The sequence below is a fragment of the Leiobunum rupestre genome, chromosome 2 (assembly GCF_980474605.1).
Source record: "Leiobunum rupestre chromosome 2, qqLeiRupe1.1.hap1, whole genome shotgun sequence".
NCBI lineage: Eukaryota > Metazoa > Arthropoda > Arachnida > Opiliones > Sclerosomatidae > Leiobunum > Leiobunum rupestre.
Window position 1 is genome coordinate 53345020 of NC_143385.1, and position 23645 is coordinate 53368664.

Genomic DNA, 23645 nt, shown 5'->3' on the forward strand with positions numbered 1-23645 from the left:
AGGCTCGTTCGGGGATAACGTCGGGAAAATATATGACGTGCCTCATTACGTGCGAGTCTCCATATAATGAACCCTCAGGGGAAACCGGCGCCATTTGCCTTCGGGTCTCTGACGGTCAAACTACATCTACGGAAACAAGATGCCTAAGCCGGATGTCCTCGACGCGCGGGGGTCCTGTCCGTATAAAAATTATTATCTTAACCAAGCCCAAACCGGGGGGTCTAATTTCTATCAAGGAGCGGCTTATCAGAAAGGACATGGTCTCGGAAGTCTGTTCTCGGGGCTCTTCCGCTGGGCCTCCCCTCTTTTAGTTAGAGGGGCGAAGTATATAGGAAAACAAGCGTTGGGGGTCGGAAGTAAAATCCTCAATGACGCTGTGGCGGGTGAGAATATAAAATCTTCGGCGAGGAAACGTTTCGGTGAAGCTCTAGAAGGGATAACCGGACAAAGCGGTTCGGGGCGGAAAAAGCGTAGGAGAACTAAAACGAGAAGCAAGACGAAAACAACGAGCAGGAGGAAAACTAGAAAAAGGACCGTTAAACGCAAAATCGGGACAGTAGCTCGTCGGAAGTCCACGAAACACGTTTGTGACATTTTTTCCCTCAACTAAAAAGAACCAAAATGTACAAAGTTGAAGCCTTGAAATCGGAATTGGACCTGTTCTCGGTCACCCCCGTGCAAACTAGCGTCAAAAGCGCGACTCCAACTTTCTATCGACCGATCTCTACGCTACGAGATGATTCCCAAATTGAATTTTGTATCCCTAAAAGCCCGGAGTATACGGATCTCGCGATGAGTCTCCTTAACGTTAAATGTAAAGTAACGCGGGAGAATGGGGCTAATTTAGACCCCGACGTTAAATTATCAACTTGTAATAACCTAATGCATAGTCTCTTCGATCAAATTGAAAATTACTTGAACGACAATTTAATCACGCCCTCGGCAAGTCGATATTCATACCGAGCCTATTTAGAATCGCTCTTGAACTATTCCGGCGAGGCTAAAACTTCTCACCTGACTTCGTGTCTCTACGCCAAAGACGCTGCCGGAAAGTTTGACGATATAATTACCAACTCGGGGAGCAAGATTCGTCAAGCAGCTATTAAGGATTCAAAGGAAATTTCCTTAGTAGGGGCAATATACGCCGACCTTTTCAACATTCCGAAATACCTTCTAAGCGGGGTGGAAATTAAAGTTCGACTTTCTAGGAGTAAAACGGCCTTCGTCCTTATGGGAGACCCCTCGTTAAACGTGGGAAATTTTAAGATCGCTATAACGGACGCTACTTTGGAAATACGGAAATGCAAGATAAGTCCTCAAATCATTCTGGCGCACGAAAACGCTCTCTTAGGCGCCACAGCGAAGTACCCCTTTACCAGAACCGAAGTGAAAAGCCACGTACTGCTCACCGGCGTTTCAAATACGAGTCTCGACAATGTGTGGCTGGGACCGCTCCCTCAACGCGTTATTATCGGCCTAGTCTCGCATACGGCTTGCGCGGTCGATTTTCATAAAAATCCTTATAACTTTCAACCATTCGGGTTAAATTTCTTATCTCTCTACGTTGATTCGGACGCGGTTCCGAGTAAACCTCTCCAGCCCAAGTTTTCCCAGAATCAATTTGCCCGTGAATATTACACCTTGTTTACGGGGACGAATATACATTTTAAAGATGATGGGAATAATATATCGCACTCAGAATATCCGAGGGGTTATACTCTATATGCCTTTGATATCACGCCTGATCTTTCCGCAAGTGACAACTCTCATTGGAACCCCGTAAGACGGGGACAGTTACGTATCGAGTTGGGATTCGAAACCCCGCTCACGGAATCGGTTTCGGTCGTTATTTACGGGGAATTCCATAGTTTAATGCAGATAGATAAAGATCGTAACGTTGTGATTGACTATTAAAATGAACACGTTAGAAATAAACGAGATCCTCGGGCATTTACCCGGGTATCAAGGTGCCTTTGCTTCCGATAGACTCCCCGCCTCCCTGGTCGTTAACCTCGATCCTCATGACGGGCCCGGGACTCATTGGGTAGCTATTTACCTAGACGCTTTCAGGAGGGCCGGGTACTTTGACTCGGCGGGTCGTCCGGTGACCCTCCCCACGATAAAAAAAGTTCCTGAGAAAAAATTGCTCGAAAATACTCTACAATAGACGTCGTCTACAGGCCGTGGGAAGCAAAGTTTGCGGACAATACTGCGTGCTCTATCTGGAACATCGCTATAGGGGGCGGAGTTTGACCTCCTTCGCTGATAGGTTCACGAGGAACCAATGGAGTAATGACAATCGCGTGGAGACCCTATTTAAGAAGCGGATTTAACTTACCTTGAGTCAGAGGGGGTATCAGCCAACAGAAACATCATGGAAAGACCGCTGGTAGTTGTCGATTTTGAATTCTTACTCGGCGCGAAATACGAACCGGTCGTTAAAGAAGTTGCCATCGCGTTCGTCGGTGAGTTTCACCTAGTTAAAAGTTTATTCGTTAAAACCTCCGTACCACGGTAGCGGTCTTTCTCACCACGTAGCCCGGCAAAATCAATGGGTCTTTACCCATATCAACGGTTACCTCTGGAACCACGGCGATACCCCTTACATCGAGCTACAACATCGGCTCAAGGCCTTAACCGAGGACTCCGAATTCGTTTACTGCAAGGGAGAGGAGAAATGTCACGTCCTCAGGAAACTCATCCCCCAAGAGGTGATCGAACTTGGGGAAATCGGTTGCCCCAAGGCCAAGGACATCAGCATCGGCCAGAACTATCGGTGTCGATTTCATCGACGAGGGAGCCCGACGCTTCTCTGTGCGCGGGAGAAGGCCTGCCGCTTTGCCAAGTGGTTGGAGACCCATCACCAGACGGCTCCCTCGCCGCTCTTCGAGGAAGACGAAGGATTCTTTTAAAACTTTTCTTTATAAAAAAACAAAATTATTTTTCGAACTCTTATGTTTTTAAAAAACCATTACGTAATTTTCTCAATTCGCGCGCGTATTTTCATTTCGTATCATTTTTCTTATATTCAGTGTTATCATTTTTTGTAACATCTTCCTTTGTGATAATAAATGTTTCGTTCGAATTTATGTTTTCTTATTCAACATACACGCCTAAACTCGTAAGGGGGGGTGGGGGAAAGAGAAAGTCGAGGTTTTTTTTAGTCGTCTAGTACCGGATCATTCCCTGGGTCATTCCCGAAGTCGGAGAAGATGAATTTTGAGAAAAACAGAATCGCTAGTTTCAAGGGTTTTCCCTGTAAGTTTCTAAACGTGAGGGAGCTAACGAAAGCGGGTTTTTTCTACGTCGGTCACCGGGACAGCGTAATGTGTTTCTCCTGTCAGCGTGTCATCAAGGACTGGACGGCCGACGACGTCCCGTTACTAAGACACGAAAAAGAGTGTAACTTTTGTCCGTTCATAAGAAATGATTTTTCGGGGGATGTCCCAGCCCTGTCGATGGAGCTTGAAGGGTCAAAGCCGATGCGATACGAGATCGCGCGAATTCGTTCCTTTACTAAAGGATTTAATAATAATTATATTAAGAATAATATTAATAATAAGGAAGGTTTGCCGATTGATCCTTTAAGGGAAGCTAGGCATTTATCCAGTGCTGGTTTTTTTTATACGAATTTCAAAGATTGCGTAAAATGCTTTTCCTGTTCTGGGGAACTAATGAACTGGGATAAGGAAGATAGTCCGTTCGAGAAACATTGGGAAAATTTTCCTCATTGTAAATTTCTTATTTCAAGGGCAAGAAGTGGAAATGTAAAGCATTTAATAGCCGCTGAGGATATCGTAGAAAAGGACAACCAGTTGAATTATTCGACTTACCCCGAATCACGATTAATATACGATTCTTTAAACGAAATAGTCGAAGTCTTAGATGAAGGACAAGGTCTAGACATGCCCGGGGAATAATAGATTTATCCCGAGGAATTGGAGGGGGGGCCGCGTGGTAATAGACTATTTTTAGGGGGGTCGTTCACCCCCCAGTGAGAGATGGAAAGAGGGATTTACCCCCGCCTCGGTTCTAAGGATCATTCGATCGGTCGCGGACGAAGGTGATAGACACCATTTTTACTCGGCTTCCGTTAAAAAAGATGCATTTTGAGAAAAATAGAATCGCTAGTTTCAGAGGGTTTCCATGTAAGTTTTTAAACGCGAGGGAGCTAGCGAAAGCTGGTTTTTTCTACACCGGGCACACTGATAACGTCATGTGCTTCTCTTGCGAGAGGGTCGTCAAGGGGTGGATGACTAATGACGTCCCGTTGCTGAAACATATCGAGCAGAATCGCTTATGTAAATTCGTAAATGACGAGAATACGGGGAATGTTCCCGTCCTAACACTGCCGAAAGACGATAAAGAGCAGACGGATGAGACGGAGCTAAATCCTATGCGCCATGAGCTTGAGAGAATTCGCTCATTTAACAAGGGATTCCCTGTTAATATCGTAGATGGTAGAGCCTTAGCTCGGGCTGGGTTTTATTATTTAAATTATAAAGATTCTTTTAAATGCTTCGCGTGTGAGGGTGAACTTATGGCTTGGGAAAAAGGCGATAGTCCTTTCGGTGAGCATTGGAAATATTTCCCCCATTGTAAATTTCTATTAGGGGAAGAATGTGGAAACGTAGTTCATTTTATAGCTGACGAGGATATTGTAGAAACTAACCAGCCACCTTATTCTTCGACTGCGGAGAAAGCCATAGTATACTGTTTTTTAAAAGAGGTGGTTGACATTTTAGAGGGTGATAAACGGAAACGACTGGAGACTAAACATTTTTGCACAATTGGATAATAGGTTTTGGAGGCCGTGGGAATCTCTCTCTTTTCCCTAACTTTCTCACGGTTTGAGAAATTCCTTCATTCGGGGTCTCTCCCCCCTAGTTAGAGATTTCTCCCCGGGATTTTAGTTCGGTAGGAATCATTCGATCGCTAGTTTACGAAGGTGTCGGACTAAATTTTAAACTTCCTCTAAAAAAATTCCCGGTGGAATATATGGACACTCTCGAACTGGCTCAGGCGGGCTTCTTCTTTATCGGGCATAAGGATATCACTATCTGCTTCTGGTGCGACGGTCTGGTGCGGGATTGGGAGCTGGGATCTAACCCCTTACATTGCCACACCGCCTTGTTCCCCGAGTGCGAGTACGCCAAGCTCGAGTCCGCGAAGCTTCAGGAGACCTACGATGCCCAACTAGGCCCTATGAGGTATGCGGACGAGCGGTTGAAGACTTTCACCAGTTTCCCGCTAGAGAAGCCGTGCCACATGGAACTCACCAACGCGGGTTTTTTCTACACCAACTTTACGGACTGCTAGAAGTGTTTTTTCTGCGGTGGTGAGATCGGAGATTGGGGTGCTGAAGACGATGCCTTTCTGGAACACGGGAGACTATTTCCCGATTGCAAATTTGCAAAAAACTATTATTGCGGGAACGTCTTTTTAAAATCATTCATGCTCAACATCGCGTAAAATTTGACCTCGTTCCCGTAACTTTATTTTTCATCGATGTAGAAGATCGAACTAACTATTCCTTATTAAATAATTTCCATTTTAAAAGAAGAATCTCCCTACTTAATAATATTTTACAGCCTATTTTATTAAAACATGTACAGAAAAGTGTAATAAAAAATGATTTAGTATAATATTCGTCTCGTTATTTTTTTTCAATACATTTTAGGTAAAAAAAGATAGGTAAGTGGAGGTATCCATAAAATGAGGTGAAGTTAGAGGGCTCCATAATTTTGGATCTATAAATTCGGTGGCTCTATAAAAAATCGCTCTATAATTTTGCTTATCTATAAAAAATGTGAGACCTTATCTATAATTCTGGTTATCTATAAAATCGCTCTATAATCTTGCTTATCCTTGGCCAGGCCTATTTCTCTAGGGAAAGCACCCTAATTTCACAAGCTACGTAAGCCCGTTCATATATTAAAACCCGATACCACGTAGGTTTTCCCTGCATTACCATGGGGTATCTATACCTTGTACATTTTATTATCTTACATGTTATTTAATCATATCATACTTCAGTTTTACAAAACTGAACGTCCCATTCGAATTACTAAACGAAACCCCATTATATTCTTCAAAGAAAGAAAACCTCGTTCATTTTTATTTAATCACCTAATAAGAGAAACCTCATTATATTCGTAAAACAAAGAAAGCGCGCTTATGTTGCTGTAACCCCTCAAATTCTTATCCTGCGATAGCGCTCCGATCCTCTCCAACCGCACAGTCTTCTGTCTTTCACGTTTAGCCCGTGGTAGGGAATAGGTGGTTTAAAGTAGTAAACCCCATTATCCCCAGTTTAAGCAACCAAGAAAGCTGGTTCTATAACGGTGTACTCATCGTTGGACTTCATAAAATTGACTTCAATAATGCATGAGTTTCCTTCCGACCTTAAATTTATAAAATAAACGAAACGATTCCCTCAAACATTTTCAGAAACCGCTTATATAAGTAGCTACAACCATACTTACATTGTATTAGCATTCCAATTCCAAGTTCCATGGGACTCAGTAATCCTAATTCAGGCTGATATTTTAAAGGAAAAATTCCGGCTTTTATGGTAAACTTTGCATCACGCCTTAAACAATTAGGATTATTCCACCACGTTCGTAACAGCTGATTAAGCAGGCCTTGGAAATTAAGGGTATATCTGCGTAATACGCGTTTAAAAAATTCACGGTCAATATTCAAATTCTCGTCTCCGTGTATTTTCTATCAGATACGGTACTCACAGCTCTCTCCGTAGTACAATTATAATACGACCGGTGAACGCATAAAATACCGTCAATATAACTACCCATGTTAATTCTATGTGGCATGGTGCCCGTGAGATACCGTCAAAATAGTACCCGATGTCCCATAGAGCGTTCTCGGGGTACGGTGAACGCTTCTATGTTGAGCCGGTCCTTTTTTCTAGATGTTGTCCAAATAATATCCCGTGTTAATTCTATGGGGTCTCACCTTATATGGTAGCTTTGTTGCACTTTGTACCAAGCCTTAAACAATTAGGATTATGCCACCACGTTCGAAACAGTGTGTCAGAATTTTTAGCCCGGTGTACCTAGTAACAGAGATCATAGTGCCCTACGCCAGCGTCCCCCTAGCCCGGACAGGTGACAAATCCAGCATGGGTAGCAGAACCCTACTACTGATGGTCGCACCTTTGACGCAAGCCACTCAACCCAGCAGAAGGTGCAGCAACGGGTGGACCAATCCCCACTTCGTACACAGCAGTGGGATTAAGAGTGGATGCTGTAGCAACTCCAGCCGAAACCCTACCTTTGGAGGGAGCTCCTAAATGGGAACGACGAGCACACAGCAGCACGCATAACCCAGCACAGCTGGCACCGGAGATCCCGGTGGGAGTCCAAAAGGCCGGGAGGTGGGTCCGCCGTGCCCTCATACGGAGGCCCACCGCCCCACAACAGGCTACCCAATCCGCCGAGGTGGCCAGTTTGCACGGACCCTCTCCGTTAGCCTGCGCCGAAGCACAGTATCCAGCCCAAACCTGACCGAAATCGGAGGTGGAGATCAGAGCTAAAATCTCCCAGTGCGCCACCGCCCTTATGGGTTACAAGAGCCGGACCCCGACTCCCCGGTAAAGCCACCAGTTATTGCACACTCTAACCCATTTTGGGCCACGTTCGAAACAGCTGATTAAGCAGGCTTTGGCACGGTGCCCGGTGAGATACCGTTAAAATAATACCCCATGTTAATTTTATGGGGTACGGTGCCCGCCGCTCTCTAGCGGTTCATTTACGTTCGGCGAACGCATCGATGTTGAACCGGTTCTTTTTTTCTAGACACCGTCAAATAAGTACCCCATGTTAATTCTAATCTAGGAAATTTTCGTTCCTTTTTACACCCCAGAATACTCTATAAAAATTTATACTCCACGATACCACGGAGAAACATTTATGCGCCCGTCCTCATTCTCCCACACGGCGTAGAAAAAGTGAAACCCCACGATACCCTATGAAAATTGGTGATATCTGATTTGATCAGGGGTCAAACCACCACGGGGTATTTAGAACATCAATGAAAAAACAACTTATGCCATAATAAAAAAAAACAGATATTCTTTAAGCCAGATGCACCAGAACTTCTGAAAACACTACGAAACATGCTTTTGACGTAAATGGAAAGTAGTGTCATGGGACCACACAGAACTTTTTCATGGCTTAATTCTGCTGATTCATATCGTATTGCTCCCAAAATTCACGGAAAAAGTTCTAAATCCGAATAATTTCCAGAAAATGTCTGTTACACGAGATAGTTACGCACTAAGCCATTCCGTTGCGATAGGTATTTATACTTGAGTGCTGTAGTTCATTCTGTGAAAGAAATTGACAGACTTTTTGACATATTTATCTCTAGCAATTTGAAAGCAGATAAACGACTAGTGAAAGACTCTCTAAACTTTGCTTCTTTGAAGGAGAAACAATAATGATTCAAAGTTGTGGATAGCAAGAGAACCACGATGTAAAATGGGTTGGCATATAGCAATATCGTGTTTGTTGGAACTCAGTAAAGATCTTTTTGAAAAATAAAAATAAATTCATAAAGCCTAAGTTGTTTTAACTTAGGGGCCCACAAACCAACTTGAGGCAGCCGCTCATCTCTTAAGATGTTGTTGGACGGTCAACAAAGTCATCGGCTCAAAGATCAGGTTTTATTGTGACGTATTTGACAATGGCGGAGAAAAAAATTGTCCGGATTTAAAAATATTTCTTTAGTCGACAATTTAGGAAATTTCTACGAGATTACCGTATCTATTGGCGATCATGATAAAATTATCACTGGTGAGAGTTATCTTAATTATTTTTCAAATAATAGCTTTAAAACTGATATAAAATGGAACTTTACACTAAGCCTTTGTTAATTTATATCTCCTGTATTGGCCTTATATTGCTTAAACCTAGCCAAAGAAATCGGAACACAGCCTACAATTGCCCCAAATTGCGAAACAGAAGAGCACGTTCGATAAAGATACTGCTTAAACTCTCTAACAAAAACCGGAAAAAAATAAAATTTTGCTTTAAAATTGTTCATTAAATTTTCTTTTATAATTAGAAAATGGCTGTATTATTTCCCATCATAAGTGGCCAAGATCAAAATTACATTATTACCTATTGAATTAGTTCAAAAATTTAAAGTCATTTGAAACGTCTAAGCGCAAAAAATATGTTTGGAGTAAGACTAGCGAAAAAATCAAGAAAAAGGCTATACTTTAACTGCAGATGAGTGTGATTATAAATGGAGAAACCTTAAAATGACGTATGTAAACATGTTGGTTTTATAAGCACTATAATTATAGAATCTAATCTTTCATTCATTTCAGCTATAATAAAAGAGGCAACCAATCGTGGGAATATTACGATATGCTATAGATGAAGTGCTGCTCAGTGACTATGCAGTAACTCCCATTAATCTGTTATATTCCACAAATCAGCTACCTCTAGCAGACTTGTAGTAAGTCTTTAGATCATTCAAATATATCTGATGAAATGACCGCTTCTCTCTCATCAACCTGGATCTCTTAGTATTTTAACTTCCGCCACATCATCCAGAACATCTCTAAGCATGGGGAGTCCCTTTCGTAAACTCAGAGATAATTTAGAAACGGAGCGGACACAGGGGGATAGAATGTAGGCCAAAGCGGTCTGCTAGAAATATCTGGCCAGATATATTTCGCTTCAACGAGTTTGTAAACCTCCCTAAAGGGGTGCTTCTAAAAAGAGAGCTGTTAGAGCCAATTTTGAAAATTTCTGGCTCCACACAGGCATAGATGCCAAAGTATTTAAATTATGTCGTTAGTCTTAAAAGGTTATTATTTCGCTTGCTATTTAAAGCTGTAAACTAGTTTATTTATTATCATGTACTTTTCTTAAGTGTTGTTAACTAGTCTTTGGAATGTACACTGGAAAGCTTGTCACCCAAAAATTTGCGCATTTCGTTTGGAAAAGCAGACAATGGACGAATTCTTAAAGACATTAAATCAGGTTTTACTTTTAAGTAGCTACAGAGAGAGAATAGTAAACGAATACAGTCCAAGACGTTAAATTAAAAAAACGACAAGGGATGAATTTCTGGTAGAAACCCACAAGTTTATAGTGAATTAAAGAATGAAAAACAACGAGCCGGGTCTCAGGTATCTTATACTTCAGATTAGTCCAAATTATATAGCATTTTTAGTTCCACATCGAGATATACAGGGTGTCTCAATTTGCTCGATCAGGCCATTTTTCTCAAAATATATTTATGCTAGGGTTCTGAAATTTTCAGGATTTATTTGTTAGGTTTGGAAGGCTTTGGTTACTAAATTTCAGAAAAATCGAACGATTTTGTGCCGTTTTGGAAAGCTACTGTTAAAATATTATCGGTCGCTATCCGAAAAACGGAAGACTAAGTCCGGGTCCCTTGGTCTTCAAGACAAGGTGGTTCGCGGCAAAACGCAACGGGAGAGTCGGCGCGGCGAAGCTGAGAAAAGTGTCGGCTCGCGTAATGAAGCACTGGTGCCCATGGTGACGGCATAAGAGACTTAAGCACAGCAGTTGGACCTTCAGGGTTTATTTGCTAGGTATGGAAGGCTTTGGTTACTAAATTTCAGAAAAATCGAACGATTATGTGCCGTTTTGGAATTTTTTTTTTCACCGGTAGGTGTCACGCAAAATGTTTCAATGGAAAAGTTGTAGGGCATGGTCGAAAGTGTAAAAATAATTTTGGTTCGGTTGAAAAAGACCTATTTTTCACTGAGTTTGGAGGTCGGGGGGGAAAAACAAGTTCTACTAGCAGGCAATAGTCTTTAACGTAAACAATCGTACATAATCACAACACACATGTACATTTATTTTAGGGAACTTATGCTTTCAGCTATGTAGTTAATAATCAGATCTGCAAAAAGTTATTGTTAAAGAAAATTATTACGTTCTTCCATTTCGACGTGGTTACGAGTAAGATCATCAAACAAAAATTTGTAGACCAAAGATTACGCTTATTTTTCTATTGTTGTTTTTAACGTGAAATATCAATTGCCCAAGTAGTATTTAAAGCGTTTACATTTCAAAGTTAAAACATTATCTCAGCTTGGCCGATTGTTGTCCAGTATGCCTCTTTACACTCTAGATCAGCGCGCTCATATGCCAGAATTATTTTACGGAGAAGGTCGTCGTAATGCTACTCTAGTAAGTCAGTTATTTAGACGAAGATTTCCCAATTGCAGACCAAGTCATACGACGGTTCTTAGAGTGGTCCGCGTTTTCAACAACTGGGGTAATATCAATCCGAGGTTTCGTGGTCGTGGTCTCCAGGACATCGACATGGAAAACACCATACTTGCCTACTTCGTCGCCTATCCTCGAGCGAGCGTCAGGACTGCCAGCTTTGACTTAGGGTTGGATCGAAACTACGTTTGGAGAACACTCATCATTATCGAGCGACACTTCACCAAGGACTGCATGACGGTGATAAACAGCGCCGACTCAACTTCTGCAATTGGTTTTGCCTCATGGCTGACACACACCAGGATTTTCACGATCAACGACTGATGTCCGACGAATGTTCATTCGGAAGAGATGGGCCTTTCAACCGTCAAAACCAACATATGTGGGACTACGAGAATCCACACTGGGGATTTCCTCACCGCCACCAGGTGCAGTTTCGCTTAAATGTGTGGGCGGGTCTGTTAGGTGACAGAATTATTGGCCCGTTCTTCCTGCCAAATCGTCTGAACGGTCAAAACTACTTCTAGTTCCTTCAAAATGAAATATCCAACGTGTTGGACGACATTCCTCTGGCCAAGTACAGACGCATCTGGTTCCAGCAAGATGTGGCGCCACCTCACCAATATCGTGACGTGGTTGCATATCTAAACGACGAGTTTCCTGGAAGATGGATCGGAAGAACTGGTCCTGTTCGTTGGCCTGCAAGATCCCCTGATCTAACACCAATCGACTTTTTTCTTTGGTGATTCGTAAAGGACTACGTATACCAAACACCCGTGACGAGCGTTGAAGATTTACGACAAAGAATCATCGAAGCATGTCGCCGGGTGACTCCAGAAATGGTTCGGGGAGCATATTTTTGCATTGCATCAGAAGGTGACATTTTTGAAAACATTTTGTAGAAGTCATTAAAAAACATTTGTCACTTGGGATAATTATTATTTATTTTTTGAAATCTTATAACTGAAATGCATGTTACCTACAATTCGTTAAAGGATATTGCCTGCTAGGACAACTTGTTTTTCCCCCGACCTCCAAACTCAGTGAAAATAGGTCTTTTTCAACCGAACCAAAATTATTTTTACACTTTCGACTATGACCTACAACTTTTCTATTGAAACATTTTGCGTGACACCTACCGGTGAAAAAATAAATTTTCCAAAACGGCACAAAATCGTTCGATTTTTTGAAATTTAGTAACCAAAGCCTGTATACCAGACAGAAAACCATATTTACACAACTCCCTCACTCCTAGCCCACCTTCAAAATTGACAAATAAACAAATATACTTAGTCAGCGAAGGTCCAACTGCTGTGCTTAAGTCTCTTATGCCGTCACCATGGGCACCAGTGCTTCATTACGCGAGCCGACACTTTTCGCAGCTTCGCCGCGCCGACTCTCCCGTTGCGTTTTGCCGCGAACCACCTTGTCTCGAAGACCAAGGGACCCGGACTTAGTTTTCCGTTTTTCAGATAGCGACCGAGAATATTTTAACAGTAGCTTTCCAAAACGGCACAAAATCGTTCGATTTTTCTGAAATTTAGTAACCAAAGCCTTCCAAACCTAACAAATAAAGCCTGTATAACAGACAGAAAACCATAATTACACAACTCCCTCACTCCTAGCCCACCTTCAAAATTGACAAATAAACAAATATACTTAGTCAGCGAAGGTCCAACTGCTGTGCTTAAGTCTCTTATGCCGTCACCATGGGCACCAGTGCTTCATTACGCGAGCCGACACTTTTCGCAGCTTCGCCGCGCGGACTCTCCCGTTGCGTTTTGCCGCGAACCACCTTGTCTCGAAGACCAAGAGACCCGGACTTAGTTTTCCGTTTTTCAGATAGCGACCGAGAATATTTTAACAGTAGCTTTCCAAAACGGCACAAAATCGTTCGATTTTTCTGAAATTTAGTAACCAAAGCCTTCCAAACCTAACAAATAAATCCTGAAAATTTCAAAACCCTAGCATAAATACATTTTGAGAAAAATGGCCTGATCGAGCAAATTGAGACACCCTGTATATATATATATATATATATATATATATATATATATATATATATATATATATATATATATATATATATATATATATATATATATATATATACAGGGTCTTTTTTTTGCTCGGAAAAGTGTTTTTTTTTCAAAAACTATTTATAGTACCGATTTCAATTTTGGAAGGTCAATTCTCTATACCGGGGGACATCAGTTTGAGAAATTTGAGCGTTTTCGGTAATGTTTTTCACCAATTTTGAAAAATTATTTTTCGACCACTAGGTGCGAGATAAAAAATTTCTATTATAAAGTTGTAGGCCGTCATCGAAAACCCTTAAAAATTGTTCACTCGACGAAAAACAATTTATTTATCAGTGAAAATTCGAGCTTGAAAAATTTACAAGTTGGTGAAGCCAAATTACGATTGTTTGAAACGATAATTGAAACCGAATTACCTAATCCAGTTGAAACTTTGGTTAAAAAAACGACCGGATTTAAAAAACACGAGGCTATAGGTCAATCCTAAACATGCATTGGGTATTTAAAGGAAAACTTTGGGAGAATATTATCAGTGTTTGATAATATTTCGAACAATGCCTCGTTATTCAGTAGCTGAGCGTACCGAGATAGTTGCCATTTACTATGGAGAAGCAGCGCAAAACCTTAGAAGAGTGACTGAAATCTTCGCAGAAAGACATCCAAATGGAGCACCATCTGTAAATACAGTAAGACGAGCAATTCACGATTTCAATCAATTTGGTCACTTGCAACCTAGGTTTCGCGGATTGGGTCAACCGGATTTAGACTTCGAGAACAATGTACTCGCGTACTTTGTGGCATATCCTCGTCACAGTTGCGCTAACGCCGCTGCTGATTTGGGTTGTTCTGCAAATCGTGTGTGGAAAATTCTTCGTAAGAATCGCTATCACCCATACAGAGCTACGCTCCACCAAGGACTAATTGACGGAGACCATCAAAGACGTTATGAATTTAGCAACTGGTTACTAAATGCTGTCCAAGAAGATAGACAATTTTTGCGCCATGTTTTGTTCTCCGACGAAGCGTCATTTTCTAGAGATGGGCCCTTTAATCATCAAAACAGCCATCTTTGGTCTGACATCAACCCACATTGGGGTTTTGAATATCATCACCAGGTTCAATTTGAACGGGTCAATGTTTGGGTTGGACTTGTTGGAAACCGTTTGATTGGTCCCTTTTTCCTGCCGACGAACCTCAACGGCCAAAGGTATTTACATTTTCTACAGAACGAACTGAGTGACGCAATCGACGACCTTCCATTGGCTGAAAGACGTCAGTTGTGGTTTCAGCAAGATGGCGCCCCTCCGCATTTTTCCCGGCAAGTAACTGAGCACCTCAACAACGAGTTTCCTGAAAGGTGGATAGGGAGAAATGGTCCAGTGCATTGGCCAGCAAGGTCACCTGACCTAACACCGCTGGATTATTTTCTCTGGGGATTCGTTAAAGCAAAGGTATACGCCACGCCCATTGAAACTAGGGAGGAACTCATTAGACGAATAATCAGTGCTTGCCGAGACGTCACACCAGAAATGGTAGAGAAAGCGTTTGAGAACTTAATTGTCCGCGCACAAACCTGTGTTGCAGCCAATGGTGATATTATTGAAAATGTTTTGTAAAAATTTATGTGAATAAAATATCTGCATTTAAAAACCAAACGTGTACATTTTTTCAAATGTGTAAACTCTACTACGTTTGTATTAGACTTGTTCCCTTTTCAATTATCGTTTCAAACAATCGTAATTTGGCTTCACCAACTTGTAAATTTTTCAAGCTCGAATTTTCACTGATAAATAAGTTGTTTTTCGTCAAGTGAACAATTTTTAAGGGTTTTCGATGACGGCCTACAACTTTACAATAGAAATTTTTTATCTCGCACCTAGTGGTCGAAAAATAATTTTTCAAAATTGGTGAAAAACATTACCGAAAACGCTCAAATTTCTCAAACTGATGTCCCCCGGTATAGAGAATTGACCTTCCAAATTTGAAATCGGTACTATAAATAGTTTTTGAAAAAAAACACTTTTCCGAGCAAAAAAAAAAGATCCTGTATATCGAAGTGGGACTATTGCTATGGATGGATTGTCGTTAAGTGTTTGTTGTTGTTGTTCGTGGAAAAGCAACGACACGGTAGATGGAGCTGCGAAAAATAATTTATTTATATAATTTATATTGCTGGCCTAACCGGGACTTGAATTCAGATAGCTGCTGGCCGCGTAGTCTCCAAAAACCGACGCTTATACCAACCGAGTTACGCCATACTCGTTGAACTTTTACCCTTGAACAATGACCCCGGAACTAGCCTTCTTTAAACGAAAATATTTTTACAAAATGCTAGTTCCTGGGCGTAAAGATTGATATTTTATTTGATGCGTGATGCGTCACACGTGACCTAGGCTATCGAAACCGTTTATGGTCTGAAGTAATAAATAAGGGTGGCAATTTCTTATCGAAACCGTGTATGGTCAGAAGTAATAAGTGTGGCACTTTATTAACGAAGTCGTTTATGTGTGGCACTAAATAACTTTATCGCCTTCTTGGCGAACTTGTATAGTTTGTATAGTTGCTCCAGAGATTTGGTCTCATTCGATAGAACTATTTGACGAGCACACAGTGCCGTTAATTTCCGCCCCCTCCAACCAAGCCCCTTAAAGGAAGAGTGACCGAAAAAAACAAGTTGGTCTCATTCGATAGAACTCTTTGACGCGCACGCAGTGCCATTAATTTCCGCCCCCACCGACCAACCCCCTTAAAGGGAGTGACCGGGAAAACAAGTTGGTCTCATTCGATAGAACCTTTGACGCGCACGCAGTACAGTTAATTTTTGCCCCCTCCGACCAACCCCCTTAAAGGGAGAGTGATCGAAAAGTTAATAAATTCATAGGTATTTTTTTGTGAATTTGCGAATTTACATGACTTTTGGTGCCTAAACTACCCAAATGTTTAATATAAATTTCCTAAAATAAACCCATTTTAATCCCAGTTAAAGAATTTCTTTATATCATATTTCCACTAATTTTAACAATTTAAAGAATTATGTTCGTCGTGTTTTGCTTACCTATTTCATCTTTGATACTTTCCGTCTATCCAACGATAGGAAATCACATGGCCTCAACAGCTTTTGTATTGGTTAATTTGGTTAGCCCACCCGGGTGGGCGGTGACCACTTTTTAACATAGGATGGTAAATTATATATCAAACGATAGGAAATCACGTGGCTTCAACAGCTTTTGTATTAGTTTGCCTACCTGTGTCTACTAAGGGTGTATGGGTTTGCCCACCCGAATACGCCGTTGTGGAACTAACATTACGGCCTGGGCCGACTTGTTTTTTATTTGTTCCGATATAAGTAAGTCGTTTTCAACATTTACCTTACCATGAGCTAGTAGTAAAAATTGAAGTAGTTGATACGGCGCTCATTAAAGAACAAATCAAATTTATGAGAAACGAAAAGCAACTTGAGTTGGTAGACCTGACGAAAAAAACCTATGCCGCAGCATTTTCATTGATTAAAATATAAAAGTTAAAGCGATCGACCATATCATACAATATGAAGAATTGACAGTGTGGTGGAAAGCGCTATATAACGGCACGGATAACAAGAAATGGTTCTTAAAACTTTTAGATGTATTTCTAAAAGGCTTTAAAAGTCGCTCGATGACTTAGGCCTAAGGTGGTGCCTTGGGTATTAGCCTAGCTGATTATGTTTAGTGCGGTACAATACCAACATGACATGAAAGAAGCAGTCAGAGTGAAGAAGTCTCATGGTGAAGAATAAAGATTTTGATAATGTCATTTCTCCAAAAACATCGGAGTAGAGTGCTGTAAAAAAGGATAAACCGGAAACTCTTAAGAAAACCATCATTTCAAGAAACAAAACTCTGAATCATAAAAGAAATCCTCACTATTCACATTCCTGAAACTAACATTTCAACTCGGAGTGCATTTAATTTCGAAGATACTTTGGATTATCAGTTTCGAAATGGTGACCCAGATTTGGCCCTTTCTCAAAAATGAACCAATTGATGTTCTGTTTCAACAATTTCTACCTACCTTAAAGTTCCCTGAAAGCTCAAAATTTATAGGATCGTGCAATTCATTGGAAATCACCACTACCCTGACGCGGGTGTATCCTAAATTATCGGTCATGATCCTGTTTAATATGAATTGAAAATAAGCGTCAACTGATTTAGTTATATCCGCGTTGTTTAATTGGTCTAAATTACATTCGAATAGCATCGACTAACATTTGTTTTTTTGGCTGAAACCGCGTGCTTAATTCTAGAGGCCGAGCCATTTTTTTAATAACTAAGTCGGGCGTTTGTATTGTTATAACAACGTCGTAAACTTCGCCATAATTTATAAAATTTAATAATTTTTCGTAGGAACGCCCATGATTTTTGAAAACGAGAACCTTGCCTCGCACGCCGGCTATGATCTCGAATTTCTCATTTCTTAATGAGAAGCCCCCTTCCTGATAAGTTATTTGTTCTAAATATTTTTTCAGCCTTCACGCCGATTCGATTTGCACGCACACGCCGCCTTTCTTCGCGGTTGGTTGATCATTCCGTGGGTTTTTTACGTAAAGCCTAACGTCTAAATTATTATTTTTAAAGCTTGCAATTTTATTTCCAAAATTTCTTTAGCGGGAGAACTCTAAGACTATCCTGCCATCCATCTGCTTAGATAGGCCTGCTTTCGATGAAACTTGATTAGACGTGGAAGTGGTATTGAGAATCTCGGGGTATTCAGAATTTCGTGGCATAATAAATAATCTTGGAAGCGGGCTTTCTTGTTTTCATCTTTATTACCGAAATCTAGGCGACGTCTGACGTCGACCTAATTAACCTGGGTACAAGGCATGTTTCGCAATGATTCTAAAAATTAAACTAATTACATTGTGTAAAAAACAGACTTAATTAATGAACTATTACTTTTCGGTGATACAAATACAAAATAAACGGTTTGTATGCATTTAATTTTACATGTTGGTTTTAGAAATGCTTATTCTACACTGCAAAATGCGCAACCCTGTCACCGTACAATGAATGTTCAAACGACTGTAACTTGCACACTCCTTACACAGTAATATGAATCTCATTGTTACCGTATATTTTACTGTAATAGGGCATTAAATTTTACTGTTAAATTTACGGTAATTTCTTAGAGTGTACTTACAACAACGAAGATAATTAGAAGACAAGTACTGAAAATATTTGCTGATAGATAAATTAACCTTTTTGTAACTCATTACAGGAAACCAAAGTCATCTTATTCAGTAAAAAAAGAGCCATTCAGTTTTAGTTGAGGGAAATATTTCTGAGAATCTTAAGTTACGAATAGCGTAGATTCTTGAGGAAAACCGAATTGAATCAAGTGAAGGAGCTGTATAATATGTCGTATGAGCTATACTATTCGATTCCTTCGGGGTACTCCGGAAGGGTCCAAGCTAAATAAAGAATTCACGTGTTAAATATCTGACCGAGAGTGTGTGGAAATATGTACTCGTAAGTGTACATAGAGGATGAAATTATTTAAAAAAAAATTTATATTGCCACAGAAACGTTATAGCAAATAACTAAGAAGAGGAAACATTTTGAATGGAAGCTCTAGAAGAGTTCCATTTTACGGCTTACCACTTAGCTACTTTTAAACGTCGGGAGCAATGAATCGTAACAACTGATGCGAGTGACCAATGCTTAGGGGCAATGTTATCGCAAACCCAAGATGGGGTCGAGGTTCGTTTGGCGTATGCCAGCCGATTATTAAATGATACCAAACGCAGGTACACCACGATGGAATAAGAGTGCTTAGAAATTAAGAGATTCCGACCGTATCTTGTGTCTAAGTCATTTCTCGTAGTGACCGACCATAAATCCCTGCTATGGCTTTACAATGCGACGGACCCTAATTGGGCTATGTACCTTCAATCATTTAACTTCCAAATTGTACATAAGAAGGGCGTCGAAAACGTGGTTGCCGACGGTTTATCTAGGGTACCAATATCTTTGGCTCGTATGGACCTGCGATCTACTACTACTAATGAAAATGCCGATAGGGTAGTGTTACCCCCTGCTCCTCACCTTAGATGATGATAGGAATGTTCGATTCTTATTAATAAAAGAAATAACGGTGACGCTAAAACTAAGTAAATTATTGTTAATAATACTCTTTTATCAAAAGGCATGGGCAAACAACCCCAAACGATCTACTGCTGTTCAGAAGCCCCATAAGCAGCAAGACCAAAAACAGCAGCAGGTACGGTCTTTCCCATGGAAATGTTTTGAATGCAGTATTCATGGACATCGTGCAATTGACTGTAGACGCCAAGGAACAAGTAGGGGCAAAAAACCTTGGACAGAAAGGAATGATAAAGTGGGTGCTTTCTTTGCATCATCGGAAACTTGGATTCTAGACTTTGCCGCTACCCATCACTTCACGAATCGTTGAGATTGCTTTATTACATTTGTACCCCTGTCAACGAAGGCATTTGTTGGCTAAATTGCTTTTTTACCTATCACATTTTATGTATACCTGTAAAAAATTTTTAAAAACCTATCGTGTGTTATGGATTTAGTAATACAGGTTCTAGGACAACAATTATTTTTGGAATTGTTTTTAGCAAATTTACACTCTGGAAACAGTCTTCCGTGTTCCTAAAATGGAAAGTATTATTCCTCCCAATCGTGTATCTGACCACAGCAATAAAAACACTCCAGTCCTCGAAGTTAGTAAAAACCCGTATATACGACTTGGTTAAAGGGAAACCGGTAGCTAAAGATTGTATCCTCTCTGATGAAAAACGCATTGGACCTAATTGCGCGTCGTGCTTCTCCCAGGCCATAAGTTCCCACTCGCCAGAGAAACTTTTCACGCAGTCTTTGTAATAAAACTCTTCCCGGGCTAGCGCTCTACCATCTATAATATCAACCGGAAACCCTTTATTGAAAGAGCGAATCCTAGCGATCTCATAACGCATAGGATGTATCTTTTTTCCCCCGAATTTTTGGTTAGTTAGTGGAGAGAAGTTGGTGGATTGTTCACTGGGTAATTCATATTGAAAAGGTATCTTAATACATTTACTGTAACGTTATTCATATTTGAAATTTTTTGGCTTTAATTTGTAATGTTAGCTTTGTGGTGAGATTATTCACCTATATCCTATTTTCGTTAGGCCTTTGCTATAATAAATCATGGTTTTCCATTTACGATGCTAGGAAAACAACTAATTAAATCATCAGTCACCATTGTTTAAGTCTCCTATATTAAAGCATGTCTAGAGGAAAAGGAAGGAAAATGAGCCTTCATACAATACCACAGAAGTACACAATAAGTACAAATAATTTAAAACCACTACTTCCGGAAGTAGTGCCTACTATTTCTAGTAGTCATGGTAACAAATCAAATATATGCGTCAACAGTCCACAAAAGAGACGGTGCAGGATCAACTTACAACGTATTGGTAAAGTCACAAACTCTACGAAGAAGCCCACTACAGTTAATAAGAAATAACGCTGAATCAATCCAAACATTGCCCAGGAGAAGGAGAATATTTCAAAAAGTGGAAAAGAGTAACATTTTTTAAGCCCGCAGAGTTTAAAACGAATTAAAACCAATGTCGATATAACGAAATATAATAATTATTTTCAAGACGATTTACCTCTGGAAAACTGATCTACTAATTCTATACCGCTTGACGAAGAAATAGAAAATAACCCAAACTGCAACATGTTTACTCCTCGGCTCCAAGATCAAAATATCCAAGTGTAAGTTGAGAAAAATAAAGATAACTCGTAGAATTTTACCAAATTAAAGAAGAAATTGGAAAAGACAAAGGAGCAAGTTGCCAAGTTACATCAACCATTAATGGAAGTTATCTCCAATCTCAGCCTACGAAATTGAAACGAGCATGCGACGATGAAAATTTGAAAGCTGCTTTCTTAATTGAACAACTAAAGTCATTTGGACTTAACATTTAAAAATATGAAGAGTCACACCTTAAAGTCAGTGTTATGTGGAACCAGAAGTCACCTTAATTTACCCCATCTGAAAACCTTGGGTGTACTACCGAAGAACGTGGTATACCGTATCTTATAAAATGCAGGTTGAAAGCTGAATTCAATCAATTAACAAATGAATATGAAAAAGTAGGTTCGTTGGTAATCGATGAAATGGAAATCAAAGCCGAATACTTCTACGATAGACGCTTGGATATGTTTTTAGGGGAGAACGATATCACCCCAGAAGAAGTTGGAGTCTCACCCTTCTTAGCTACGCACCTTTTGTACTTCATATTCTAAAGGCCTAGCAAAGGACTTTAGAATTCCTGTTGCGTATTTCTTCGTCACAAGATTGGGTGGAGCAAATCTTCACAAATTTACTCTAGAAGTAATTCAAAAAGTCGAGAAAGCTCAGAAGCTGAGTTTAGTGCCGTTCGCCTATCTGGAGACAATGCCAAATCAAACGTGGCTTCTTAGAAATGATTCGCAAATAATCAGCTTCAGCATTAAGTAATTCACCCTGTGGACAGCAGTCGGAAATTATTCTTGGCTTTCGACCAATGCCATCTTTGTCTCAGCAAAATTTGTAAAGATCATATGACCTGCAGATGGGTTCACTTATAAAAGCAGTTCTATACCTAACAAGAAAGATTTTACTCCCAACAAATTGAGAAAATGAACGTTTTAAGAGCCAATCAATTTTTCCAGACAGAAATGACAGCATCCATTTAAATATTATCTCTTTTCAACGCTGCAGTATCCAATTTTCAATAATGTGTTGAGGCTACTATCTACCTAAAATAGCTTACATGCAAATTGTCTCAAATGCACACCGTTCAAAGCCTTCAGCAAGGATTTGTTTCGAAAACTCGAAACGAATTGCCTTTCTTCGAACGACAGATGAAAGGCTCCTTAGATTTTGAGAATTAATTGATTATTTTTCGTTTTGTTTTTACTATATTTTTATCTTTTATTCCTATCCTTGTATTATGTTTTTCTTCGTACAAGTCAGCTTTGGCTTTGCAGATATTGTTTCTTGAATGAATAAATAAATGGCTTCAAGAAGAATTTCTCCCACCTATAAAATCTATCCAAGATCACACAACACACAAGATGGGGAAATTCAGCAATGAAACTTACGTATTAACAACAATGTCGAATTTTAAGCTCATTAAATATCTTCTTCTATCAGGCTTCATATTCATCCTAACGAGTAAAACATTAAGTGATAGTGTTGAAATGTTCTTCAGTCCTCTGAGGCAAATGGGCGGTTACAATGACACTGAATGCCAGATCGTCTATTACCTCTATAGAAAAATCTATTAAAATTGCGATAATAAGACCTTCAAAGTACGGTAACTGCAAAGAAAAAAAGAACCTGGATCGATCTAGTATAAAAGAATTTAAATCTTTGATAAGCCTGAATCCTTGCCAGAAGCAATTGAAAAGGTAAAATCTACCATTCCAATACCAGTGATGTTTTTAAGTCGACATCAAAAAAACATTGCCATAGCTATGGTGGGTGGCAATATCATTAGAAAAGTGGAAGAATGTAATACGAAATGTCAAGCGTGTTAAGATCGCTTTTACCAGCCAGAATCTGATGCTCCTCTCTTTAGTCTAACCAAATATCAAGACTTTGGAGGGCTGAAGTATCCAAGCCGCTATTTAATCAACATTTTGGGAACTATTACAGACTTCGATAAAGAGGCTTTGCCCTATCTAGAAACAAAGAACATAAGGAATTCTTCAAAAAGTAATTCAACCATTTTATATAAAGCACTCACTTGCGACTGCGACAGTTTTTTTAAAAAGTTCCTTAGACCGCTTTTAGACAACTTCGCGAAAGACATAAATGTAAAGAAGAATAAATACAAAAAACATTATCTCGTAAACGTATGAAGTTGTAATAGTTTTGAGTTAAAATGCTTATAAGGAAAAACAGTACAAAGGGTAAACTAGGTTTAATTTTAGTCATTACTTTGTTAAAAGCCTTGATAATTATTGTTAAGATGAGCTCTCTTTTAAAAAATATAAGTGATGAAACAGTACTACGTGATAATGCACTAGTCGACTTAAAAGTGTTGATTGTTTCCGTGGCGTCACCAGGATTTCTAAACTGGTGAGTGATATGGGGAAGGGGGGCTCCCAAAAAGGTTTGTAATGTTGAAACAATGTCGCCGATAGTGCCGACTAGCAAAAACTAAATTTATGATGCCCATTTTAAGTTTAAAGAAACTTTTCGCCAAATGAATTGGAAAAATTCAGAAAATTTTTAGGTTGCTCAAGCGCCGCCTAAAACACCCTAGTGACGCCACTGGAGTTTCTTAGCTTTAATTTTAGGTGCATATTTTCAAAACACTTAAATAACT

General features: G+C 39.9%; 2 protein-coding genes across 2 annotated transcripts; both read left to right on the plus strand.

The window, feature by feature from the left end:
* The first annotated feature begins 621 nt into the window (after positions 1-621).
* Positions 622-1914, plus strand: LOC149958377 (uncharacterized protein F54H12.2-like). The gene has a single exon (XM_090167163.1). The coding sequence runs from the start codon at positions 622-624 to the stop codon at positions 1912-1914; it is 1293 nt and encodes a 430-aa protein (XP_090023289.1).
* A 1412-nt stretch (positions 1915-3326) lies between these two features.
* On the plus strand, positions 3327-3920 carry LOC149958378 (baculoviral IAP repeat-containing protein 7-B-like). The gene has a single exon (XM_090167164.1). It carries the CDS (start codon positions 3327-3329, stop codon positions 3918-3920), a length of 594 nt encoding a protein of 197 aa, XP_090023290.1.
* The last annotated feature ends 19725 nt before the right edge of the window (positions 3921-23645 follow it).

Coding starts and splice junctions, on each gene's coding strand:
- LOC149958378 (XM_090167164.1), top strand. CDS start 3,327: ATGTGTTTCTCCTGTCAGCGTGTCATCAAGGACTGGACGGCCGACGAC.
- LOC149958377 (XM_090167163.1), top strand. CDS start 622: ATGTACAAAGTTGAAGCCTTGAAATCGGAATTGGACCTGTTCTCGGTC.